This window comes from Meles meles, chromosome 1 (assembly GCF_922984935.1).
Source record: "Meles meles chromosome 1, mMelMel3.1 paternal haplotype, whole genome shotgun sequence".
Lineage (NCBI taxonomy): Eukaryota > Metazoa > Chordata > Mammalia > Carnivora > Mustelidae > Meles > Meles meles.
Window position 1 is genome coordinate 1,739,311 of NC_060066.1, and position 23,287 is coordinate 1,762,597.

The 23,287-nt window shown below is 67.4% G+C and overlaps 1 protein-coding gene across 1 annotated transcript in view; it reads right to left on the reverse strand.

Annotated features, from left to right (window-relative positions):
- ADGRB1 (adhesion G protein-coupled receptor B1) overlaps window positions 1-23,287 on the reverse strand; it is a 76,299-nt gene that overhangs the window by 46,258 nt on the left and 6,754 nt on the right. The window contains 12 exon segments of the mRNA XM_046014090.1: window positions 76-184; window positions 828-896; window positions 1,149-1,343; window positions 1,561-1,667; window positions 2,703-2,804; window positions 3,012-3,176; window positions 3,407-3,571; window positions 4,050-4,214; window positions 4,327-4,491; window positions 4,958-5,068; window positions 6,166-6,327; window positions 16,302-17,297. Of these exon segments, the coding sequence (XP_045870046.1) occupies window positions 76-184; window positions 828-896; window positions 1,149-1,343; window positions 1,561-1,667; window positions 2,703-2,804; window positions 3,012-3,176; window positions 3,407-3,571; window positions 4,050-4,214; window positions 4,327-4,491; window positions 4,958-5,068; window positions 6,166-6,327; window positions 16,302-17,091 (2,305 nt within the window). The 5' untranslated portion in view covers window positions 17,092-17,297.

Below are 23,287 nucleotides of genomic sequence, written 5' to 3' on the forward strand. Positions count from 1 at the left end.
GAAACCGACGTGCAGGGTGGTCCAGGGCTGCAGAGAGGGCTGGGGAGGGGGTCAGCGGAGTGGGCAGGGGCTCACCCAGGTTGTCTGTGACCTGGTACGCGTCCCGCAGGTCCTTCATGCGGAAGCCGATGACGCCTACGAAGTCCTCCACCAGCCGGAAGAGCTCCTTGGCGTTGGGACCCATCTGAGACCGGGGCGGGGGGCAGGGAGCCTCAGAGCCCATGGGGACCACAGAGGGAAATGAGGGTGTCATCGAAGCCCCCACCTTAGCCTGGGGCGCACCCTCCGGCCCCTCTGCTCCTGCACCTGTCGCCCACTGTCCAGGGTCCTGTCGCCCATTCCCTAGCACCGAGAAGCTCTGGGCCCAACTCGGGAAGCAGGGTTGGACCTCTGAGTGTCCGCTGCCATTCTGCGAACAGAACCTTGAGCCCAGAGACGCTGCTGTGCTCGTGGGCAGGGGTCAGCCTGGGGACAAGGCCAGGGTCTCTGGATACCCACAGTCCTTACACCAATTACTGTCCTAGGGTCAGGAGTGGTGGCAGGCTCCAGGTCAGTCCAGGAAGAAGGGAGGCTGACCATGTCCCAGTGACCCCAACACATACCACGTGGCCCACACCTTTTCCTGAACCTGCCACTGAGCCCACCAGGTGAGCTCCCGTCCTCCGGTGGATAGGGAGATGGAAGATCAAAGTCAGACCGGCTCAGGGGTCCTGCTGGAACTTGAACCCAGGGCCCCATCTGGGTTAGCCTGGGCCCCAGTAGGGAAGCACGCATGTCTGTGCCCACCCTGCTGCTCTGGCCAGGGGGCCCCAGACTGCTGTCCGTACCAGCTGGGCCTCCTCCCACTTGTCCCGGTTCTCTTCTGCCAGCAGGTTGCTGATGATCTGCACGAAGTTCTGGAAAGAAAAGGATAAAGCACCAGTGAGCAGGGAATAAGGCACCAGAATTCTGGCTCTGTGTGCTCCCGGGATCAGGGCTCAGTAACGGGGGTCAGGGCTCAGCAGGTGGCCAGGTCAGGGCTCAGTAACGGGGGGGGGGGGGTCAGGGCTCAGCAGGTGGCCAGGCCAGGGCTTAGCGGGATGCTGGAGTCAGGGACTCCCTATTCGCCCTCCCAGGCACCCTCCCCAGGGCTGCCCTCTGGAGCCCACCTGCGCGTCCCCGGGGGTAGGGCTGTAATATGCCCTCCGGAAGATCTCCGTCATGTTCCTCAGGACGTCGATGGTGGACAGAAGGTCCCCACTGTAGCTGGTCCCGTCCTGGGAGATCTCCACCAGCGTCTGGATCACCTCGGACACCCCCTCCCCAGGCAGCCCACGCTGTGCCTTCGCCAGGTGCTCCCGAGTCTGGGGAGACGGAGCAGGGTGGATGCCGTGGTTCCGCCGGACGCCGCAGGGCAGGTCCCAAGGACTCCCACCCTTGGGCCTCCTGCCGCCCCCAGCCAGTGGCCGGAGCCGACTCAGGTCCACAGGCCATGCCTCGGGGGTCGGCCGTTGGGCCAGGTCTGAGGTCAAAGGGCAGATAAGCGCCAGGAGGGCGGGACGCCCCAGAGCCCGCCCTCACCATCATCTGGATGTTCCGGTAGTCAATGGAGACACAACGGATGTAGGTGGGGGGCTCCCAGTAGGCGATGCCCTCCTCGTCCAGCTCGCAGCGTCGCAGGATGAGGCCTGGGGAGACGGAGGGTCATCTCTGCCTCCAGCGAGGAAGTCCCACCCCCTGCTCCCCAGCACAAACGCCTCTAGCTCCCAGAAGCAGGGACTGGCCAGCCGCCTCCCACTGAGAGGGGGGCCCGACAGGGGGCCTGCCTCCCTTGTTTCCTTCCTCCAGCAGGTACAGCGGCAGCTCCCGCAAGGACCCAGGACACCACCTGCACGGAGGTGGAGGCCTCGGCTCGTCGGGAGGCCTGTCCTGCAGCTCCTCTCAGCCCAGAGCCCCCGGGAGAGCGGGCAGCTGGGTCCTGCCCAGTGCCACCCACAGCACAGCAGGGACCTCAGCTGGCTTGGGCATCCCCTGGACACCGCAGGGGCCCCGGGGCCAGGGAACTCACTTCCGGGGTGTGGCCAGGGCCAGGCATGGCTGTGCGTGCACACCCTGGCGCTGGCCACGGAGAACGGCCACCCGACACGAGCCACGAGCCGCACGAGGTGGGGGAACGGACACCTGTTCCACAGCCAGGCGCAGGATCACAGGGGGGACGCGGTCACACTTGCAGACCAAAGAGCAGAGCTCACACCATCGTGTGACCTGCGTTTCCTTAATCTTGCTTCTCCACCATATGCTCCCGGGAACACGTAAACCAGATGGGGCGGGGCTCAGGGATACACAAGCCCACCCTGGCCCGCACGGCCCCCCCACGGTCCCCACCCTGCGTGTGCCACCCCACCCTCTCCTTAGGACAGCACTATCGCGGGAGCCCTTTTACACCTGTCCTTTTCCAGAGAGAAAACGGAGGCTCAGAGGGCTCAAGTCACTTCCTGAACGTCACATAGCAATAAGGGTCCATCCCTTGCAGTGGGCTTTATGGGGATGCTGGCTCTTGGGGAGCATTTAGGACACGGGCGGGCTGCAGGGGGCCCAGCCGGGCTGCCCTGGCTACAGTGGGCACGAGCTGACAGCTCTTTGGGGCAGGCTGAGAGGGCGTGTCGGTGCCTGTCAGTGAGGAGGGACAGGAGCCCCGCATCACCTGTTCCCCCAGCCCTCACCTGTGGCATTGCGGGGACACCGGACCGCAGCCACCTCTCCTGCTGGTGTCTCCTTCCAGACCACCGTGCCAAAGTTGTCCTCGTCGCAGATCTCATGGGGCTCTGCCGAGAGGCCAGAGGCAGCGTGTGGGACAGGGTGTGGGAAGGGGGGCCCGGAGCTGGCAGCAGACTGGGGAAGGCCAAGACCCTTCCAGAACACCTACTCTCTCAAGGCAGAGCTGTTCCCAGCAAGCTGAGCCCCACGCCCGCCCAGCTGCTCAGGTGCTCCTCCCCAGAGCCCAGCCGGGGGGTGGGAAGCAGGACACTCACCAGGACATCGCTGGGCACTGCACGGCCGGTGCTCATCCTGCGGGCCCTGGCAGGCAGCTCCCCCGAAGAACGGGCCGGAGCAGATTCGCTCTCGTCGCTGGGTGCCGCCCCCGCACGTGACGCTGCAGCCGCCCCATGACGCCCAGGTCTGCCACTTGCCATCCACTGCAGGGCACAGCCAGGCACGGGGGCACACAGATGGGGACAAGGAAGGCACAGTTCCGGGGGCCAGGGGTCACAGAGACACAGGGACCCGGGGATGTAGCGGCAGGAAGCCACGAGGGAAAAAGAAACCGAGACCCCCCCCCCCACCCCACGCGTCGTCCCGTCGTCCCGCTGATCCCCCCACATGCCCGCCAGGGACCCCCCCATGGGGCCCTGGGCACAGGCCTGACCTGGGCACTGCTGTAGGAAGCAGTCCCGAGTCTCCACCCAGTGGCCCTGGCACTCAGCGCCCCCGTAGGACGGCCCGTTGCACTCCCGTGTGCGCTGCTGCCGGCCCTGGGAGCAGCTGGCGGAGCACGCGCTCCAGCTCGACCACTCGTTCCAGTTTCCATCCACTGCCCGGCCCGGGGGAGAAACAGGACAGGAAGCCAGCGTGAACACCCAGCCTGGGGCACGGGTGCGAATGCCTCCGGGGACCCCCCCCCCACCATCCAGCCTGGGCCGCAGGGGACAACTGCATGCCTTGGGGAGGGGGGTCTCACCACCCAACCCTGTGACGGCGGGACAGGAGCCTGGGTCACAAGCGTGAGCCCCTCTAGGGGCCTGCCCTTCCACCGTGCATCCTGGGTCCTAGGTGTGAACACCTCTGAGGCCCACTGCACCACCACCAAGCCTGGGACACGGGTGTGACCACCTTGGGGGGCATGCCATCCAACACCCATGACACACAAGTAAGAATGCCCTAGGCTCTCCAACCTTCAGGCACCCGCACGCTAGCCCTGGACTCCTGGGGCGGGCCAGTGACTCACGGGCCCTTCCCCCTTTCCGTTTCTTCTGCCCATGGCCCAGCCCAGCTCCCTCCCTCTCACCTACCAGGACACAGGGCAATGTTGCAAAACTTAGTTTGCTTCTCAGGGCCCTCACAGGGGTTGCCTCCAAACTGGGGGGGCCTGCAGGTGCGCGTGCGGTCTCGGAAGCCGCGGCCACAGGTGCTGGAGCAGAGGCTCCAAGGCGACCACTCGTCCCAGGCGCCATGCACTGTGGAGGGAACGGAGGGCGTGGCTGGGTTCAGCCACTCCGGGTGGGACGCGGCTGCCCCGCCCCCGGCCCCGCCCGCCCCGCCCCCGGGCCCGCCCCCTCCCAGACTCACCTGGACACACCGCGGAATTGTTGCACAGCCGCTGCTCGCGCAGAGGCCCGCTGCACTGCGTGCTGTAGGAGGAGGACACGCAGAAGCGCGTGCGGGTCTGCCAGCCTTCGCCGCAGGTGCTGGAGCACACGCTCCACGGGGACCACTCCTCGGCCGCGGGGTCACCTGCGGGCCCAGACCGACCCCATCCCCCATCGCAGGCTTGCCACTGCTGAGGCTGCGGTCAGAATCCGAGGAGGAACCCCCCGCCCCCCCAACCCCCTCCGCGCTGGGCAGCAGGCGGCCAGCGAGGCTTAGATCCGACCCGGGCTGACCTTCAGGACTTGCCATCTCTCCTACAAGGCTGACAGCCCCTGTGGGTGTCCTTGTCCCACCCCTGGGTCCCTAGGTCTAGCCCCAAACAGGCCCCCTCGCCTGGCACCCATCCCCCAAAGCCAGTCTGCTTGGAGACAAGCGCCGGGCACTTAAGAGGGAGTTGGAAGGTAAGTGATCAAGGTTCTTACCTAGACGTAGGGGCAACTAATACCATGCAATTCTTGCCCAAAGACCCCATGCCCTGACCAACCTTCCCCACTTTGTAGGGTTTCAGTCCCACTGCAGGCGCAGCAGGCCTGCCCACCCCGCGGCTCACCTGTCTGCGGGGACGGGAAGCCAAAATGCTGCAGCTCGTCCCCCAGCTCCTCACGCCGCCGGGCATCTGTGGACCGCAGGGACTGGCTTCGGGAGCTGGTGCGCCCGGCCGCTGCAGGACGGGCTCAGGTCAGTGTCCCGGCCACCGCCTGCAGCACCGCCCTCGGAATTCGGGAGGGGTGCTCTGGGCCTGTGTCCCTCTGTCCCAGGCCAGAGTGGGGTCAGGCTTTCCATATCCGGGTTATTTGGCCCCATTGGATGGTTGGGAAACCTGGGACTGGGACACCCTGGCCTGACATCAGCCCGTGTGGTCCCCAGGAGACTCCTCCCGTGGGTCTCCTCTCCCCTCCCCTCCGCCGCTTCCCTCTCTTCCTCCAGAGGACCACGTCTGAGCGGCTGCGGCCCTCTCCGGCTCAGCCTCCCGCCAGCGCTCCTGCCTCCCCCGGCCCGGCCTCCTGACGCCCCCGATTCCGCCCCAGGTTCTTGAGAAGAGCTCCTCTCCCCAGGAAAGGCCCCTCACGGGACAAGCCACCGGAGAATGACAGGCTCATTACGGGCTGATTTGACGTCCTGGGAGCGGCTAAAATGTGCGTGAGGACGTTAAGGGCTTATTAGAGAAATACGTCCTGGAGTCAGGGTCAGGCTTGGGTCAGCAGGTCCTCCACGCAGCTCCGCCGAACTCCTGGGAGGGCGGGGCGGGCTGGGGTCCCGGGGCTGGGGTCCCACCCCTCCTCCTGAGTCTGCACCTCGAACGGTCCTTGCTGCACCTGGACAGGCCTCGGCCCCGCCCCGCCCCAAGCCCCGCCCCACAAAGCCCGGTTCCCTCTTTCGCGCCAAGCCCCCTCCTCCATCTGCCTCGCCCTAGAGGTTTCCTTTCCCTCTGTCGGGTCCCACCCCGCCCGGGCCACTCCTTCCTCTGGCCCCGCCCCGAGCTCCTCCCTCTCGTGGCCCCGCCCCAGGCCCCTCCCCTCTCCTGACCCTCCCCGGCTCTGCCCTCACCTGGCCCCGCCCCGGACCCCCTCCCTCCACTACCTGACCTTGCCCTGAAGGTTTCCTTTCCAGTCTCCCCAGTCCCACCCGGCCCGGAGTCCTTCCTTCTCCTCCCCCGGCCCCGCCCTGGGCCGCTCCCTCCCTCCTGGAGCCTCGCCGACCCGGGTCCTCTACCCGGCCCCCAGGCCCAACCCGCCCGCGCGTCGTCCGGGCACTCACGGCCGCAGGCCTTGCGGTTGCACAGGCGGCCCTCCTCCAGCACCCCCTCGCAGCCGCCGCCCTGGGCGCCGGGGGCCGGCAGGCAGGTGCGGGTCCGCGTCTGCAGGCCTCCCCCGCAGTCCCGCGTGCACTCGCCCCACAGGGACCACAGCTTCCAGCCACCTGGGAGGAATCAGAGGGCGGGGGTCAGGGCGCGGGGCGGGGCGGAGGGCTGGGGTGTCTTTCAGGGAGTGACCTCTGGGAGTCTCCTGAGCATGGGTCCCTGCACCGGGGACCCGCTGGTGTGAATGAAGCCTGCGCGCCCGGGGCAGCGGGCAGCAAGGCCGCACAGCACTGTGGAGGTTGGGCTGGGAGGAGATGGGCCTGGACAGCCGCCCTGGGCCTGTGAAGCAGAGGCCGGCAGGGGCAGGGAGGGGCAGAGGGGCTGGGGAAGGGTTTGCCTTGGGGGATGGCCCTGTGGCCTGGTGCCTCCCCCACTCCCCAGATGTCCCTCCGGGGTGCCAGGCCACAGTGCTCTCCAGCTCTCTGTCTACAGGTACCCGTGCCAAGGTCTCTACTGGCTTTGAACCCAGGGCACCGCTGCAGGGGCTGGACACAGAGCTGGAGCGCCAGGGTGTCTGAAGAATGAGGGAACGAAAGAAAGACAGCCCGCCCCCGCCATGGCTGCCTCTTAGAAGGTTCTGGGGACGGGCCCCAGGGCAGAGGGGGCCTCACTCCTGGACACAGAGCCTCAAGCCCTGCCAGACCCTTCCCATGGTCCTCCGTCCAGGGTCCTCTGAGCCCCCCACCTCCTGGCCATGACCTGTGTGCTCTCTCCCTCACTCCACCAGAGGAGACCACGGTCCCACACCTGGTGGCCGCACTGGGACAAGCGCCCCCCACCCTCGACCTGGCAGAGCAGGTTCCTGGCTGCTGAGGGGGCTTGGGGATTTCAGCCCCTGTCATGAGTCTCCTCCATCCTGGCCCTGTCGCCCCCCAAATCCAGACCTAACATCCTTGGGTCTGAGCCCCTGGGTGGCCCGAGTCCACTAAGCTTGCCGAGCGGGTGACGTACAGTACAGCAGGGTGGGGGGGGGACCCTAAGGGCAGAGTCAGGCCTGTCTCAGGCCAGAGAGTGGAGGCCACGCTGATGGGCTGAGGAAGGCTGCTTCTGTCCAAGGGCCATGCTTTAGGGGCCTGGACCATGGCTGTGGCCACCACCTGCCCAGGTCTCCTGGGGGACACCCACTCCCAGAAGCAGGATCAGGGCACAGCTGGGCAAGGTAAGCAGCTCTGCCAAGCCCTTACGATGGGTGGGGCGCCCTGACATGGCACCCGCTTCCACGGGGTCCAGGAAACGGGAAGGCATTGCCAGGACCCACGGGGAAACTGCGCTCAGGCTGACCACTGTCCCATGTGGCCTGATCACCTGAGGCTGCGGCAGAGCAGTCCCACGGGCCGAGGGCAGGTCATACGAGGCCTGTGAGAAGGGCCCCAGGTGCCTGTCAGAGTTCAGCTGTGTCTGTGGCTTGGGGAAGAAGACCCCAGCCCTTGGGAGAGAATGAGGCTGCCGGAGACCCTGAGCGGGGGGCCCCGGGACATGGGCAGGGGCGGGGCTGGAGCTGAGAGACCAGGTTCCCTGCTGGACAGTCAAGTCCATCCCGCCCTGGCCTCAGGCCTCTTCTCCGAGGGTGATGGGGAGCCACTTCCCAGAGCTGAGGGTGTGGAGCTCCATGGCCAGAAAGGGCTGGGGGAGGATGGGTGCGGGTACCCACTGGGTGGTCAGCGTGTACCCGGGAGAACCCACTTGGTGTCTGAGTGACAGGGCGGTGCTGATCTGTTCTGAATGGCCACTTTGGATGGTGCCAGAGCCCCTCCTCACTGCCTGCGGGCCCGTGCTGGGACGTGACCGGCAGGGGGAGCCAGTGGCCGCCGCACGGGAAGGCCAGGCCGGCGGGTGCCACCTCCCCCTGGGCCCAGAGGGACGGAGCACCTCTGCCAAGGGCACATGGTGGGTGAGCCTCTTGCCCCCACCGTCGCTGGGCTGGGGCTGGCAGACAGGGAGTGCAGGCCAGCCCAGGCATCCAGGCCACAGGGACCGCACGGGAGGGGCTGGCTCAGACCGCGGTCCCCCACGGGGCTGGGCGTGCACCCTGCTCTCTGGGGCCCCCCCACAGGAACACACGGGGCTCCCAGATGTGCTGCCGGGCCCGGGGAGGACCTGCCAGGGCCACACCGTGGGAGGGGGGCTGCACATTGCCCGGTTCCTCCCTCGGGGGGGCGCGGGGCGTGGAGGGGCCGCGCTGTGGCTCCCACTGTTCTCATGAAGACCAAGGCGGGCTGAAGTGCAGGGGGCCCCCGCCCCCCAGCTAGGAAGAGGCCGAAGGACAATCGAGCTAGGCTGTCGGAGACTCCAAGAAAGGAGGCTCCTTCCCCGGCCACCACGGCCAGCTCCTCCGGGGGGACCTCCTGCGCAGTGGACCTCCTGCCCGGGTGCCTGCCCGGGGGGCCCGACTCTGTGACAGGCACCTCAGCCCAGGAGGCCAGCCTCACCCCGATTACGGCAGAGGAAACTGAGGCTCAGAGAATGGCGATCACGATAGCCAGGGGCTAGGGCCCGGCTGCCGCCACGAAGGTCTGCTGGGGAGGCGGGGGGCTGACACCGAGGAAGCCCGAGCCTCAGAGGTGCACGGAGCCAGGTCTCAGTGCCGAGTGGGAAATACACATACGGATGTCGTTTCAGCTTGTGCCACCGACATCCTGGCCGGCCGGTGGGGAGGTGGGCTGGGCACGCGAGCAGGTGCACAGACTGGGGGCCCGGGGAGGGGGTGGCAAGTCCCCAGCAACCAGGGGCCAGGGCGGGTGGGTGGTTCGGGCAGCAGCCCGGTGCCCACGCCGGCAGGCAGGTGCAGGTAGGGAGACCGTGTTACCTCCCGCTGGCAAGCACAGGAGCCCAGAATCAGCTTCCAAGAGTCCCCTGAGCCTCCCGACTAAGGCTGCCTGCCAGGACTGCCCACAGGCCCCAGCCCGGGCCGCAGGCCTCCGTGGTGTGGCCTGCTGGAGCCATATACCACCCCGTCACGTGGGCCTGAAGGAACGGAGAAGCCCAGAGCCTGGGGCGACAGGCCCGGGGACAGGGTTGGGGGTACGTCCCGCCCGTCCTTCCTGGCTGCCCCAGCCCAGCCCCCACAAGGAAGCCTGAGTGACGTGGAAACTGGCAGTGGGTGGGAGAGAGAGGGTGTCCAAGCCGGGCTAATTGGAGGATGCCACTCGGTTCCCATGGCAACTGCTGCGAGCGCAGAGTCTCAGGATAGACTCAGGTTAGGCCTCAGCTGCCAAAACACCCACTATTTCAGGGCTGGTTACCTTGGTGACCCAGGTGGGGGGGGCGCGGAGGAGGGGGCGCGTCAGGAGAGGCTGGGGAGGGGGGCCACGGCCCGGAGGACAGGCCAGCCCCTAGGTCTAGCCCTGGGTCTGGTCGCACTCGGAGCCTCGGTCCTCATGACAGACGGACTTGGGATGCTGGGCGCAGGTCCCCGCTCCCCGTCCACGCACAGAGGCCCGAGCCCCATCACACACGGGTCCCCAGCCTTGGCTGTGCTCTGACCACTGGCGACCACTCAGGAGATGGCAGTTGCTATTTCTGCTACCGTTTTTCTCTTCAACGTGCGTCCCCACACACGGCTGCCGCCGGATCAGTGCCGGCCGAGCAAAGGTGTCCGTGACCGGGGTCCCCCTGCAAGCTCTCCGCGGCCCCAGTGCCCAGCGGGCTTCCCGGGCCGGAGCAGTGGGCAAGGCTGGGGGGCGGGCGGCCCCTCCGGGCGCGGAAAGAAGCCGTATTCTTCCCGCGCTCAATGCCCCTCTGTCTTGGCGTCTCATTTCCATCTCATTAATGGATGAATGGAGCCGATTAATGGCCGCCCAGGAGAGAGAGCCGGCGAGGGGCCTCTGCGGCTGCCTTCCCACCCCGGCGCCCCAGCCTGCAGGCTGTGCTGTCCCAGTCTACGCGGGCCCCGGGGAGCGCCAGGCCCCCCACGTCCGGGGCCTCCCCAGGTCCCTTCAGAGGAGGGCTTGCACTTCCCGCGTCCTCCAGCAGAGGTCTCCCCAGCCCCGCAGGTGGGGGCGGCTCGCGGGTTGCTGCCACCGCCAGGGCAGGCCCGGCTCCCCCCCCAGGGACCCGCTGTCTGCTCCAGGCACCACCCCCCCAGACCCCTGCTCCCTACCGAGCTAGGGCCTATCCAGGGGTCACCCAGGCTCCTCCTCTCCCGTGCTCACATGAACGCGCAAATGGGGACCGCTGGGGAGGCCCTCTCCAACCCAACCCTGTCCACGGGGGCCCACCCTTAGCTCTCCCTGCGCTGGGGCTCGCAGCTCCCACTCTCAGAGCCCGAGCGGCCAGCAGGCCACAGCAACCACGTCAGATCTCAGGACGGGGCGGAGAGCTGTGCCCACTGGCCCTGGGCCGTGGCTCGGGTACGGAGGACAGGGAGGGCTCCTGCGAGTACCGCCGGACGCTCTGTCTCCTTTAGCCTCACACAGACCCTGGGACCAGGCCTGTCACGTCCCCATTTCACAGGAGGGAAACCGAGGCTTGCCTACGTGGCTGGCCTGGCCTCCTCTGCAGGTGTGTATGGTTCTGGTGGCCTCTCTCCCTCAGCCAGGCAGGTATCTCTCCCCTGTCCTGGGAAGGGTGTCCTGTTAAAAGCCTGGCCAGCGCCCACCGCAGCTCTGGCCTGCGGCATCAGTGACTCGGGCCCGCGGCTTCCCCCCTTGGGCCTTGGCTGCTCAGCTGACAGCCTTTCTCACCATCGTCCTGGGACGCGGAAGGCAGACGACCGTATCGCTCTGCATCCCCGGCAGCCTGGGCTGGGGGCAATGGGGGGCTCTGGCCGCACGTGAGCATTCCCCGGTGGCTTCCCTGAGCCTGTCCTTTTCCTGGGCTCACTTCCTGTTTCACCCGGACAGGCCTTGTCTACAAGGGTCCTGGACCTGGTTTTCTGGATTTTCGTGAACATGTCTTAGTACAGAAAGAGCAGATTCCTGGCTGAGATGACCAGCCCTGGTCCCTGGCGGGAAGGCCCTCACACCCTCCCAGCCCTCTCCACTCCCCCGTCACCCCCAAACTCCGGAGACACCATGCTTCCGTCTGGACCCCATCTTCCATCCACAGCCCAAGCCCACCCTCTTTCTGTACCCGGGGAGGGGCTCCAGACCCTTCTTTCTGAGGGGAGTCGGGGGGCACTTAGGGTTGGGACACCCCCGAAGCCCTGCAGAGGCCTGTGTGTCGTGGCTGAGGGGTGTCAGGCCCGGGGCCAGGGCTGTGTGGCCTTGAACAGGTCTGACTTCTCAGCCCTGCGTCACAACCTTGTCCCACACGCACATCCCCTGGGACCCACGTGCTGGCGGGTGACCCCCCCTGCAGCCCAGCACCCGTACTGTGCAGGCACATGATGGTGGGGGTGCTCACACACAGAAACATCTATGCACGGGGGACACAGACACACACGGGGACATGGACATGGACACACATGGACACATGAGGACACAGACAGGGACACAAACACAGGTATGGGCACACACGGGGACATGGACAGTGACTCACGTGGACAGGGACACACATGCGGACATGAGGACACGCATGGACATATGACACAGACGGGAACATGGACACACAAGGATACATATGGGGACACGGGGACACACAGGGACAGAGACACACGGGGGCACACAGGGACACAGACACACGGGGACACACAGGGACACATAAGGACACAGATGGGGACACAAACACACAGGGACACACATGAGGAGACACAGAGAAACACACATGGACAGGGACACATGAGGAAACTCGAGAAAACACAGGGACACGCATGAGGAAACACACGGGAACACACATGGGGACACAGGACACAGACACGGGGACACACATGGGGACACAGACACATGGGGACACACACGGGGACACACATGGGGACACAGACACATGGGACACACACGGGGACACACATGGGGACACAGACACATGGGACACACACGGGGACACACATGGGGACACAGACACATGGGACACACATGGGGACACACACGGGGACCCAGACAGGGACACACACGCGCTTGCTCCAGCCCCCAGGATGCTGCTTTTTCATTATCTTCTGTGTCGCTTCTGCAATAAAATTCTTTAATTAAAACATGAATATTTAAAACAACCCTTGAGAGAAATGGCCCATCTCACCAGAGGCAGAAAAATGCAAAGAGAGACTGTGGGAAAGAGACGGGGAGATGAGCCGTGGGACCGGCCCTGAGAGACTGCGGCGCAGGCTGGCAGGCGGGCGGCGGGGAGGACAGGGGACAGTTGCTCTGGCCTGAGGAGCGCTCGCCGGGTCGGAGGCGTGACGCGGCCATGTGGCGTTTGGACAGGCTGGGCAGGGGGAGGGCGGAAAATGGGCCACGGGCTGGCCAGGCCGCCTGCCTGCTCCCGGCGCCGGCATACGCGGCCTTCTTGGGGTGCAGATGGAGAGCCGCGCCCGCCCCGGCCTCCCCTGGCCAGCACGAGGGGGCGGAGCTCCCGGGGCACCGGCTCAGCGACGCGGTCTGGGGTCTGGCGCCTGCCTAGCTCGGCGGTGTGTCTTCCAAGTGTTTGCTGCCCCTCCCCGGTCCATGTGCCGCCACACACGTGCACGGGAGTTCGAGCTTCCCAGCAAAGACCCCGGGAGCCATGCACGCTGAGGCCAGCCCACCCCTTACGAGCTGTGTGACCCCGGCTGCTGCCTGAACATCTCTGTGCCTTATTCCAAGGAACTCCTGCTCTGTGCCGGGCATGTTCCACCTGCTGGGGGCTCCGGGGCGGGCAGGGCAAGCACCTGTCCGTGGTGCTTGCGCCCCAGCAGAGATAGAGGGTGGGGCACGGACCCAACCAAATCAGAGTTCTCAGTGTGTTCACAGGCGGTGCAAGCTGTGGAAAGTGAAAAGGAGACAGTGTGCGGGGCGGAGCGTGGGGCTGGGGCTGTTGCCGTCTGACACAGCCCGGTCAGGATTTGTGAGAGGGGCGTGTCTGAGCAAGGACTTGGGAGGCCTGCGCGTGTCTGGGCAAGAGTGCTGCAGGCAGAGGGCACAGACAGTGCAAAGGCCCGGGGGCAGGAGGGTGCTTTGGGGGGCCAACTCCTGGGCTGCTAGAAAGAGTAAACTTGTGAATATGTGTGTAGTTGCTTCCAGCACAGAGGAAACCCTCGAGACTCGGCTGCTGGGGACACCACGAAGAGAGCATTTATTCCCAAGGTCCTGCAAGTATCAGGGTCTTCTGGTCCAGGGACACGCCCTGAGGGGTGCCCGGTCTCTGGGCCCCGGTGACCACCATCTGGCCCACCTTGCCCAGTGTGGCCCCTCCTCCATGGGGCGGGCAGTCCCAGCCCACACTCTCCAAATGGTCTTCCCACAAGACCACCAGGCCTGGCCACACAGCCTGGGCCCTGCCCTTTGTCAAGGGCGCTGGCGTCGGCCCTGCACAGAGCCAGCCTCAGAACTGGGCTCCAGAACACGTGCTCCACACACACACGTACCAGCCGTGCACACGCGTGCGCACACGCGTCGGTGTGAACGTGCCCCGCGCACGCTCGCTGTCCTGCACACGCACACGGGCGCACGTGCTCACATGGGCGAGGCTTGTGTGAACACGCACGCGCACTCGTACCCGTGGACACACGGTGCGCACACGTCCACGTACGATGCAGCGCACGGTCCTTACACTCTCGCACGTGGAGGTGTGAACACGAGTGCGAGCACACACGCCTTCCCGTCCTCTTCGGAGCACCACTTCCGAACGTGTCCTCCCCCGCCCCCGCCTCCGTCCCCCAGCCCTCTGCCTCCCGCCCAACAGTGGACGCGGGCCTTGGCGTTTCATTACTACCGTGGTGTTCGCCTGGAATCGCCTCCTGCCGGTCTGCGCTCCTCACGCAACCCAGGAAAGACTATTTCTGCTCTTTCCATTTTAAAGACGAGCGGCCCGAGGGGCCAACCGAGCTTCTGGGATTGGCCCAGGACTCCCAGCGAGTGCGGGTCGGGCCGACCTGGTCCTGTCCTGCTGCCCCAGATCCCAGAGTGCCCTGCTCAAGGGACAGTCCCACCTGGGGGGGGGGGGGCGGCAATCCCACAATGGAGTCCCACTCTGACCTCTGGATCTTCCTCCCCGCTGTGCCCCTACCCAGTGCTTTCCCAGCTCCCGGCTAGAAATTTGGGGTTTGGGTCTAGCTGTCTCCTTCCCTGTGTCCCGTACACCAGCACAGCCGTGACTCCTACCACCAGGCCGTCCTCCTCCCGCCCTGACCAGCCCAGCATCGGCTCCCTTCAGGGTGCCTGCCGTGGCCACCTCCTGTCCCCCTCTCCCGCTCTGAGCTCCAGCGGCCTCCCGCATGGATAGCCCGAGGACCACCAGAGCGCGTCACTCTTCCGCGATGTGAACACACCCAGCTCCTATGCACGCTGCCATGGTGGGCTGGCCCTGGGGCCGTCAGCCCCGACGCGGCCCTACAGTCCTTCCTCGCCGACAGAGCAACCGGGGCTCGCCGGGGAGTGGTACAGCCAGACTACAGGCCTTGCATGGTCCTCCCACCTCCCACACCGGCCACGACCCGAAGCTCGGCTCCTCCTCGTCCCCCCGAGGACCGCTTCCATCCTGCCTTGCCTCAGAGGCCACCCAAGTCAAGGTCACAGTGACCTACCTCTTGCCCAGGCCAAAGGTCAGCCCTTCTAGTCTCCTACCTTGCCACTGCGGGCCCCCACATCTAATGTCCCCAGGGCATGTGTGCCGGTTTCCGGGACCTCCCGTCAGCCCCCATCTCCCGGGGGCTCTGCTGGCCTCTTGCTGAGCCCATGGGAGAGGCGGTGCCCTCCCCCTTTCCCCGTTCCTCTCCAGCTGCCCTCGCTGCTTCCTGGACGTTCTGGGCTCTACAGCTGCGGGCACATGTGATGGGAACCGTGTTCCCAGACAACTGGCTTCCTTGTAACCTCTTACAGCTTATTTTCCGCGTTTCAAGACTTGGTTCTGACCCGTCCTCTGACCCCACGGGCCGAGGGTACTGGACAACGTCACCTGGCCCCCGAGTGCCCTGTGCAGCCTGGAACCCCCAGCCAGGCCCAGCCCCTGGGGGCCCGGTGCCTGTATTCAGCAGCCCAGACTGCTCAGCAGCCTGAGGCCTCCCCGGCCTGGCCACAGCTCCAGGGTCCTGGACGCCCCCACGAGACCCCGTGCCTCCCGCCGGGGCTTCCACCACCAGGAGTGCCCACCGAGCCCCTGCGGCGCCCCGTCCCCCGTCTCATCCTCCCACACGGGCTCCCGGCTCTCCGAGGAGAAGCCAAAGTGCTCCCAGGGCCGAGAACGCACGAGAGCCACCAGCCCCTCCGCGAGGACTCCCGACGCACGTCCGCCCCGTCCGCAGCAGGCGATGCCCTTCGACACCCCGGGGCTCATGCACCCATCCCGGAGTCCTGAACACGGCCCCCTGGTCCGGGCGACCCCGGCCTCCGGGTGAAGCAAAGGCCTCAGCCCGCCAGGGACTCAGGCCCTGCGTTTCCCCGATGTGCCCCCGCAGGGCTGCTGGCTCCTTCTCCCACCCTAAGGGCAGCCTCCCCACAACGGGTCCTTGTTGTCATTGTCCCTGTGTGTCCTTGGCACCCCTGGCGCCGTGCGGGTGCGCGCCACAGCCGAGGCTACAAGACCGGTGGGTCCAACCGCGCACAGTCCCCAAATCTCAGCTCCCCACCACATCTCTGGACGGCCCGCTCGGCTCGCTTTTCTTCCAGGTGGCCCGTGTCCCTGGAGGCCCCACGGGCCCCACCGCAGGCCACGGCAGCCCACGGCTCCTTAGCAGAGATGGAAGGACCCTCCCCCAGCCAGGAATTAACACTCCTTCCTCCCGGCGGAAATCCATCATTCGTCCTGTCACTGACACCCAGCGGGCACCACCTGAGGGCTGGGTACGTGGGCCCCAAGGCTGGGGACAGACACTCTCGCCCAGCAACCTTACATCCACACCCTCGGCTTCCCCCGTGGCCTGCTCCAGGGACAGGGGACCCGGGCAGCCCTGCCGAGATGACCCCCGCCCCTGCCCAGCCTCTGTCCAGAGAGCCAGCGGGCCATCCTCTTCCCACCGGGCACTCACCTGCTGCGCCGTCTCCGCCCCGATCCTGGGTCAGGCTGGTGAGGCAGTTCTCAGGGCCGCCGGCCACACCATCCCTCAGGCAGACGTCCCCGCGGGGGGCCGGGGCGCCGCCGTCCCCGCCCACGCAGGCGCAGGGGGTCTGCATGATCCCGCAGGGGTGCGAGCTGCGGCTGCCGGCCAGACAGGCGTCCAGCCAGCGACACAGCATCTGGCAGGCGGCCCGGCTCGGGTGGCGGTTGCCCACGACCAGGTACTCCACGGAGAAGTCGTCGCTGGGGCCCGGGGGCGCCCCCAGCAGCCGGGGGCCGGGGCCCGGGGGTGGCTGCTGGCGCAGCATTTGCAGGAACTGTTTGCTGGCCTGCAGGAAGGCCAGGGGCGCCGAGGGGTCGCAGAGCTGCAGCACGTCCTCGAAGCTCTCCACGCCCAGGTAGGTGCGCGTGGACTCCAGGAAGGAGTCGAACTGGTAGGTGCGGATGCGGCCGGGGCCCTCGCAGGGTGCCGGCGGCTTGGCCACCTTCATGTAGAGCGTGTAGCGGCGGGGGTCGGGGTTGCGCAGGGTCCAGGAGCAGCGCGTGGCGTTGGCGGGGAACACGGCGGCCGCCGAGAAGTAGCCGAAGAACTTGCCCTGCACCAGCGTGGCGCACGGCTCGGCCCCGGGCCCCGCGTCGGCCCCTGCGGCCGCCCGCGCCCGACGCCCCAGCACCAGCACCAGCAGCAGCAGCAGCAGCAGCGGCGGCCGCGGGCAGAGGATCCGGCAGAGGGGGCCCGGGGCGGCGGCCTGGCCCCTCATCCTAGCTCGCGGGGCCGCCGGGGTTCCGCGGGCTGGGCAGGCAGGCGCGGGCCAGGCCTTGACATGCCAGGGTCCGGCGACGGCGGGGTGCCAGGCGGGGCGGGAGCCGGGGGCCCGGAGGAGGAGAACGCTTCCGACGACCTCGAGCGCAGCAGGGGCTCCTAACGTCCGGGGCCCCGACGCGGGCCTGTGGCCTTCAGCAGCAGCTGGGGGGAGAGCGGAAGAGGGGACGGCGTGAGCCCCGGGACGCTGCGGCCGTGCCCCGCTGCCCAGCCTGGGCTTGGGGTGGCTGCCACGGGCCCTGGCGTGGCTCCCAGGCACCATGTCTGCCTCCTGCCCGTGTGTCCACCTGCAGCGGGACAGGGGGCCTCCTCCCCCTCCAACCAGGCCGGATCGGGGAGGCGTGGGCAGCACCGGGCCAGGGCCGAGTGCCACAGGGGCCTTCACTGTGTCGTCCGGCTGAGCAGCCTGGCGTGGCTCCCGTGGACTCAGGGCCTGCCTGCTCGCTCCTGTCCCTGCCACAGCCGCCAGTCGCCCCCGGGGCCTTGGGTGGGGGGCCTGGCTTTCTCTCCTGGCCCTCTGCTCCTAGGTCTTTGTTCTCTCTGCCCTTCCTGCTCCCCCTCCCCTCCCTGTCTTTCAGGGAAAAATCCACAAACCTCAGAGGAAGGAAGAGGGGGACTGTAGAGGGGAGAAGCCATTCCCTCCATCCCCAGGGGTGGGAGTGCCTACCCCTCGCCAGGCCGCCTGGGCCCCTGGCTCTGACCGTGACATTGTGATGGGGTCACTGCGGCCTCTCAGGCCACCTCCGTCCTCCTCCTCTCACCCTCGCCCCCACTGGCCCGGGGCCCGGCAGCTCTGGGCAGGGAGGGCTGGGGACAGAGTCACCCATTCACCCAGGCTTCAGCCAACGCTGGTCCCTTGCCTCACGTCTTCTTTGCCAGGCTGGGCCATGACCCTCCGACTTTAGGACGGAGAGACCGAGGCTAAGAGGGTAAGCGACTCACCGGAGGTCACGGGGACGTGTAGGAGAACCCGCCGCGGACCTCCCACACAGATCCCAGCCTGTGCCACAGCTCACGGGGTTCCCCTCTCTGCTCTGGTTGGGGTGGGGAGGCAGCAGGGACACAGTGCAGCCACTCCGGGCTCGGAATGGGCGTTGCCCCGCCTGGACTCGCCACCATGTGGACTCCGGTAAGCCCCTCGGCTCCAGCCCTCAGTTTCCCCACTATCACCAGGGCCCCTAGCTGGGCCAGCTGTCTGTCCCACAGCAGCGGAACGGGTGGGTGAGCAGGGAGGGCCGCAGCCGCCTCCCCAGGTGGCCTCCCCTCCCCTCTGGAAACCTTCCCATGAGGCCACCTGCCCATAGGCTCTCGCCACTTCCTGCTGCCCAGGCCCAGCTGGCCGGCATCCTTCCTGCATGGGAGCTGGGCGGAGGCGGCCCCGGGCCCCGAGCAGACTGGAGTGTGGGTGCCTGGACTCGGGCTGCTCCTCCCGGCTGTGTGGCCTCGGGCGAGTCCCTTGCCGCCCAGGTAGAAAGAGGATGAAGCCTCACTCTTTCCTCAAGAGGGTAAGAGTTAGACCTGAGGGTTTCCCTGTGTTCGGGGCAGGAGGCGACTCTCGAGGGGAGAGGAGGCGGCAGCAGGGCTCTGGACCACCAGGGGTAGCTGAGCCAAACCTGGTCCTCTGGGGGCTCTTTCGTGGCTGACATTAGGGGCCCCAAGAAAAGGATCTGCCAGCTTCTCACGCCGGCACCTCTGGGCAGAGCTGAGCAGACTCTGCCCTTGGCCCTTACCTCTGGGAGGCCCTCGGTGCCCCTCCAGCTTCCAGACGCCTCAGAAGAGCCCGCCGGTCCCGCGTTATGGGGATGGAAAGGCCAGGGCCCTGCAGTCAATCCCAGACCTGGGAGATCCCCGCAGGCTTGTGGTCACGTGTTCCAGAACCTCACCCGAGCCTTAGCCCCCGAGGCAGCAACCCCCCATGTCAAGTCCCAGGCTGGGACCTAAGGTGGGAGCCAGCCCCCAGCCCTGGCACAGACTCTCCCTGATGCCCCAGTCCTGGGGGGACGCTGGCAGAGCCCAGCAGAAGCTGAGCTCCGCGCAACAGCCCATCTCGCCGCACCTCATCTGGGACCCCAGGCAGCCGGTCCCACAGCCTTCCCATGGAGGGGGGTGGTCCTGGGGGGCCCGGGGGGGCAGGAGGTGGCATGAGGGCCTGTGCCTGGCGGGGGTCCTCTAGGGCCTCCCTTATCCCATCGGGAACAAAGGGAGGCTCAGCCACGTGGTGCTGCCGACAAGGGCACGGCCGCCCTCTCCACACCCACGCGGGTCCGGCGGGCCCGGGCTGGTGGGGCATTCTGTGGGGCTCCGAGCTGTGCTGGGCATTTCACGGTGGCGGCAGCGAGCTGTAACTGGGCACCCCTGCTAGGGTCCCCCCGGAACCCCTGGGGAACTGTGCCTCCGTGGGGCTCGGTGGTGCCAGGTGCCGGGTGCCCGAGCCAGGACACGGGGCCCGGTCTGCCCGTCCACCACGCACCGTGCTGGGGCCCACGGGAGCCAGGCCGAGCCTGGGTTCTCCGCACGCCCCCCACCGGCCACGCCGCTCCTGGAGCACCTGCTGGCCCGCCTGCCGGGTCCCACGCGCCAGGAGAGAGGGGTCAGGCAGGGTTGGAGGCAGGACAGTGCCCCCAAGAAGGGCCGCCCTGCAGTTGTGGCAGGGAGTGGCCTTGGGGGAAGGGAAGGGAGGCGAGCGGGGCAGGGGTACTAAGGGGGGAGGAGGCAGGGGGAAGGGTGCTCGGGAGAGAGAAGACAGAAGTCCCAGGGGCCAGCTGGGCTGGGGGATGTGTGTGTGTGTGTGTGTGTGTGTTTGGGGGGACATTCCCTGCCTAGACCCTGAGGGAGGGCGTGCAGGGGTGAATGTGTGGCACGGGGCAGGTCAGAGCGCAGAACCCTCTCGGGCAGCTGCAGCCCAGGACCAAGGCTCTGGAGTGAGTCTTCACAGACTCCTGGGGCTGGAAGATGGCCTAGAAGTGTTCAGCCATGGGGTTCTCAAACAGCGTGCCTGGGAGCTCTGGGGTTCCCTGCGAGGGCCACCAGGGAGCGAGGCTCAGGTCGCATCTTGGACTCAAACTGCTCCACACCCTGGGTGTTGGGGAAGGCTCTGCTGGCCAGAAGGCTATCCCAGCAGCGAGGGTGAGCATCACAGCCCCCGTGGGCTCTGCGGGCAGGGTCACAGGGCCGAGGAGGGCGGGAGGCCCAGGCGGTCATTGCGGGTGGCCCCTGCACCTGCCGGTGGGCACTCTCCCTCTGCCTCCCAGGCCTTTCCAGTGAGACGAGGCCTCCTCCATCCCCTGGAGCCACCCTGATCCCCTCCAACGAGACGGTGGATAAAAGGGCCCGAGGCCCCTCTGAGCCTTCTTGTGCCAAAGGTGGGCCGAGGCCGGCAGAGAGCCGGGCAGGCTTGGGTCCGGCCCCAGGTCATACAGCCACGGGGGAGGCTAAGTGGGGTCTATCCCAGGGCGACTGGTGCCGACACAGGGCGGGGGCAGACAGGGGTGGACCTGGCCCCCTGGCGCTCAGGGTGGGGTCCAGGAGGAGAGGGTGTCCGGGTCCGGTCCCCAGATGAGTGGGGGCAGGTCCTGATCTGACCATTCTGGGGTCCCTCTAACGGCCAGGGGCAGGGGCAGGCAGGGAGAGCGAGGAAGTGGCCGCGTGGGATCCGGGCCAGGGGAGCCGGGTCGCAGAGATGGGGGCAGGTGTGTATGTGTATAGAAGCACACGGACCGCGCCTGTGTGCGCACACACGTGAAAACACAGGGGTGTGAGCGTGCGCACACGGACCGCGCCCGCAAGCACACCTAACCGTGCTCCCGCAAGGCTCCCGCAGAGGAGAGCCGGGCTCCGCGCGCGTTCTCTAGGACGTGAGGGTCAGCCTGACGCACACCAGGACTGGGACAGGAGGGGACCTGGAGGGGATGGCTTGGGGAGAGCCCAGTGGCCAAGCCAGAGCCCTGAGGAGCCCAAGGCAGGGCCTCAGACTGCAGGGCCAGATCTGGGGTGCCTTGGGCCGGCTCGGGCCCCTCCCTCGACCACATCCGGCCCCCAGGCATCAGCCATCTGCCAGAGGTCTCTGAGGCTGCTGGCCGCTGGTGAGGGGCGCGTGGAGGCCCCACTCGGCCCCCGGTGCTGGGCTCTGATGTGGTCCCCGCCGGTCCTTTCCACGAGTGCTCACAGGGGGGCGTCTCCTCCCCGCACAGGCCACTGGTCTGGTCATTGGTCCCCCAGCTCCCAGCCTGGGTCACTGCAGCTCTGGTCACCTACTGCCCCTCTTGGGCTCCCAAGGACGGTGGCCATGAGCTCCCGAGCCTCTTTGGGGTCCTGCCTCTCCCATCACACTGGGCCACACTGCGTTTGCTGCCGGTAAGTTCTTCCTGGTGTCCAGCCCCCACCCGCGCCGGCGTCAGTCCCGCCCGGCAGTGAGGCCTCCCAGAGCCTGCGCTGCGGACTCAGGAGGAGGGCAAGGGAGCCGGCAGGTGTCTGAGTGGAGTCACAGGGTAGAGGCCATGAGAACAGGAGGGGCGTGACAGTGGGTGGGGGGACCGAGAGAACTGGCTGTGCCGGGCGGGGACAGGAAGCCGGGAGTCAGGGCGAGAGTGATGGCCGTTTCCTGAGCACTGACCGCGGGCGGTTCCCCAGGGACCCCCCCCCCCCGTTCAAAGTCAGAGGACCCCCTGGGGGGTAGGAGCAGAATCAAGCCCACAGCAGGCCTCCCAGGGCCACCATCGGTGTGAGGCGCCGCGCTGACCTCCCACACCATCCCAGAGGTGTCTGTGCCCCTGCCCTGCCATCAGAGGCCCCGGGTGCCTCGGTTTCCCCGCCGTACAAGGGCCTGGGCTGGACACTGCCCCCACGGGCTCCAGGACTCTCCCGCTTCACTGGGGTCCATCCGACCCTCCCCCGCCGGCCCAGCGCACACACACACCCACCTCAGGCCCGGCCCCTGCATCCCTCCCCACCCACCCCAGGCCGCCAATGGCATCCCCAGATGCCAGCCACAAAAGGCACTCTGTTGTCCCGGCCGGCCCCCGGAACAGTGCCTGCCTGTGTGTCCTGGGAAGAGGCTGCCCTGGGGGAGGGGTGGCCGGGGCCCCCTCGGCACCAGCGGTAGCCCAGGGGCTGGCTGGCAGGCAGGGGCCAGGGGACCGAGCAGGAGAGGCCGTCCAGGGACAAGCAACCATCCCTGCCCACAGCGGCCTGTCCTCTCTGCGCGGGGGGGCGGTCCTGTGAGCCCCCACATATCCCTCCTGGGCTGCGGCAGGTCAGGCAGCCTGGTCCCTGGGCGGGGAGGGGCTGCTGACATCGATCCAGGACAACCCAGGACACAGAGGGGCCGGGAGAGCCTGGGCAGGCCTCCCTCCATGAGCACAGAAGCAGGTGGGGTGTGAAAGCTCGGCCCCCCCAGAGCCACCAGCGGCCCCCACTCCCAGCCTGTGCGAACCAGGCTCCCAGCGAACCCCCGACTGGCCTGCGGGGTATCCCACGCTTGCCTTGAGGAGCCCTCAGGCCAGGCCCCTGAGATGCCCCCATCACTGTGCCTGCCAGCCCCGGCCCCTCAGGAAGCCTCTTTCCCTTGCCCGCCTGCCTGGGCATGGGGTTTGTGGGGGGAGCCTGGCTGGAAGCCAGGCAGAACTGTGCAAGTGAAGAGAGGAAGCCCCCTCCCCACCCGAAGGTCCGTGGCTGGGAGGGGCCTGTCCTGTGCCCGGTCTGCTCCAGGCCACCCCTCCAGGCCCTTATCTGCTCCCCCCCCCCCACGGAGGGCAATGAGGTCTCACCTCTATTTCACAAAGGAGGCCAACAGACACCCTATCCCTCCGCGCCGCGCCCCACTGCCCCAGGCCCCCCGGCCTGGAACTAAGGGCCAGCTCTCGGATGGGCCTCACCACACCTCCTCTGGCCCAGAATCCCATCACCCCAAACCGCTCGCAGGCCCTGAAGACACTCCGTGCACTCAGGCTCCTGGCTTTGCCTCCATCCTGCCCTGCCCAGGCGGCTCCTGCGGCCCCGGCCCAGCGCGCCTTCTTGCCCTTTGGGCCACAGGGCGCGGGCCTGCCCCAGGAAGCCGTACCTGAGCCCTCCAGGCCCTCCTGGGAGCGGACGTGGCCTGCGCCCACGCATGCCTGTGCCCTCGCTCACACGGCATG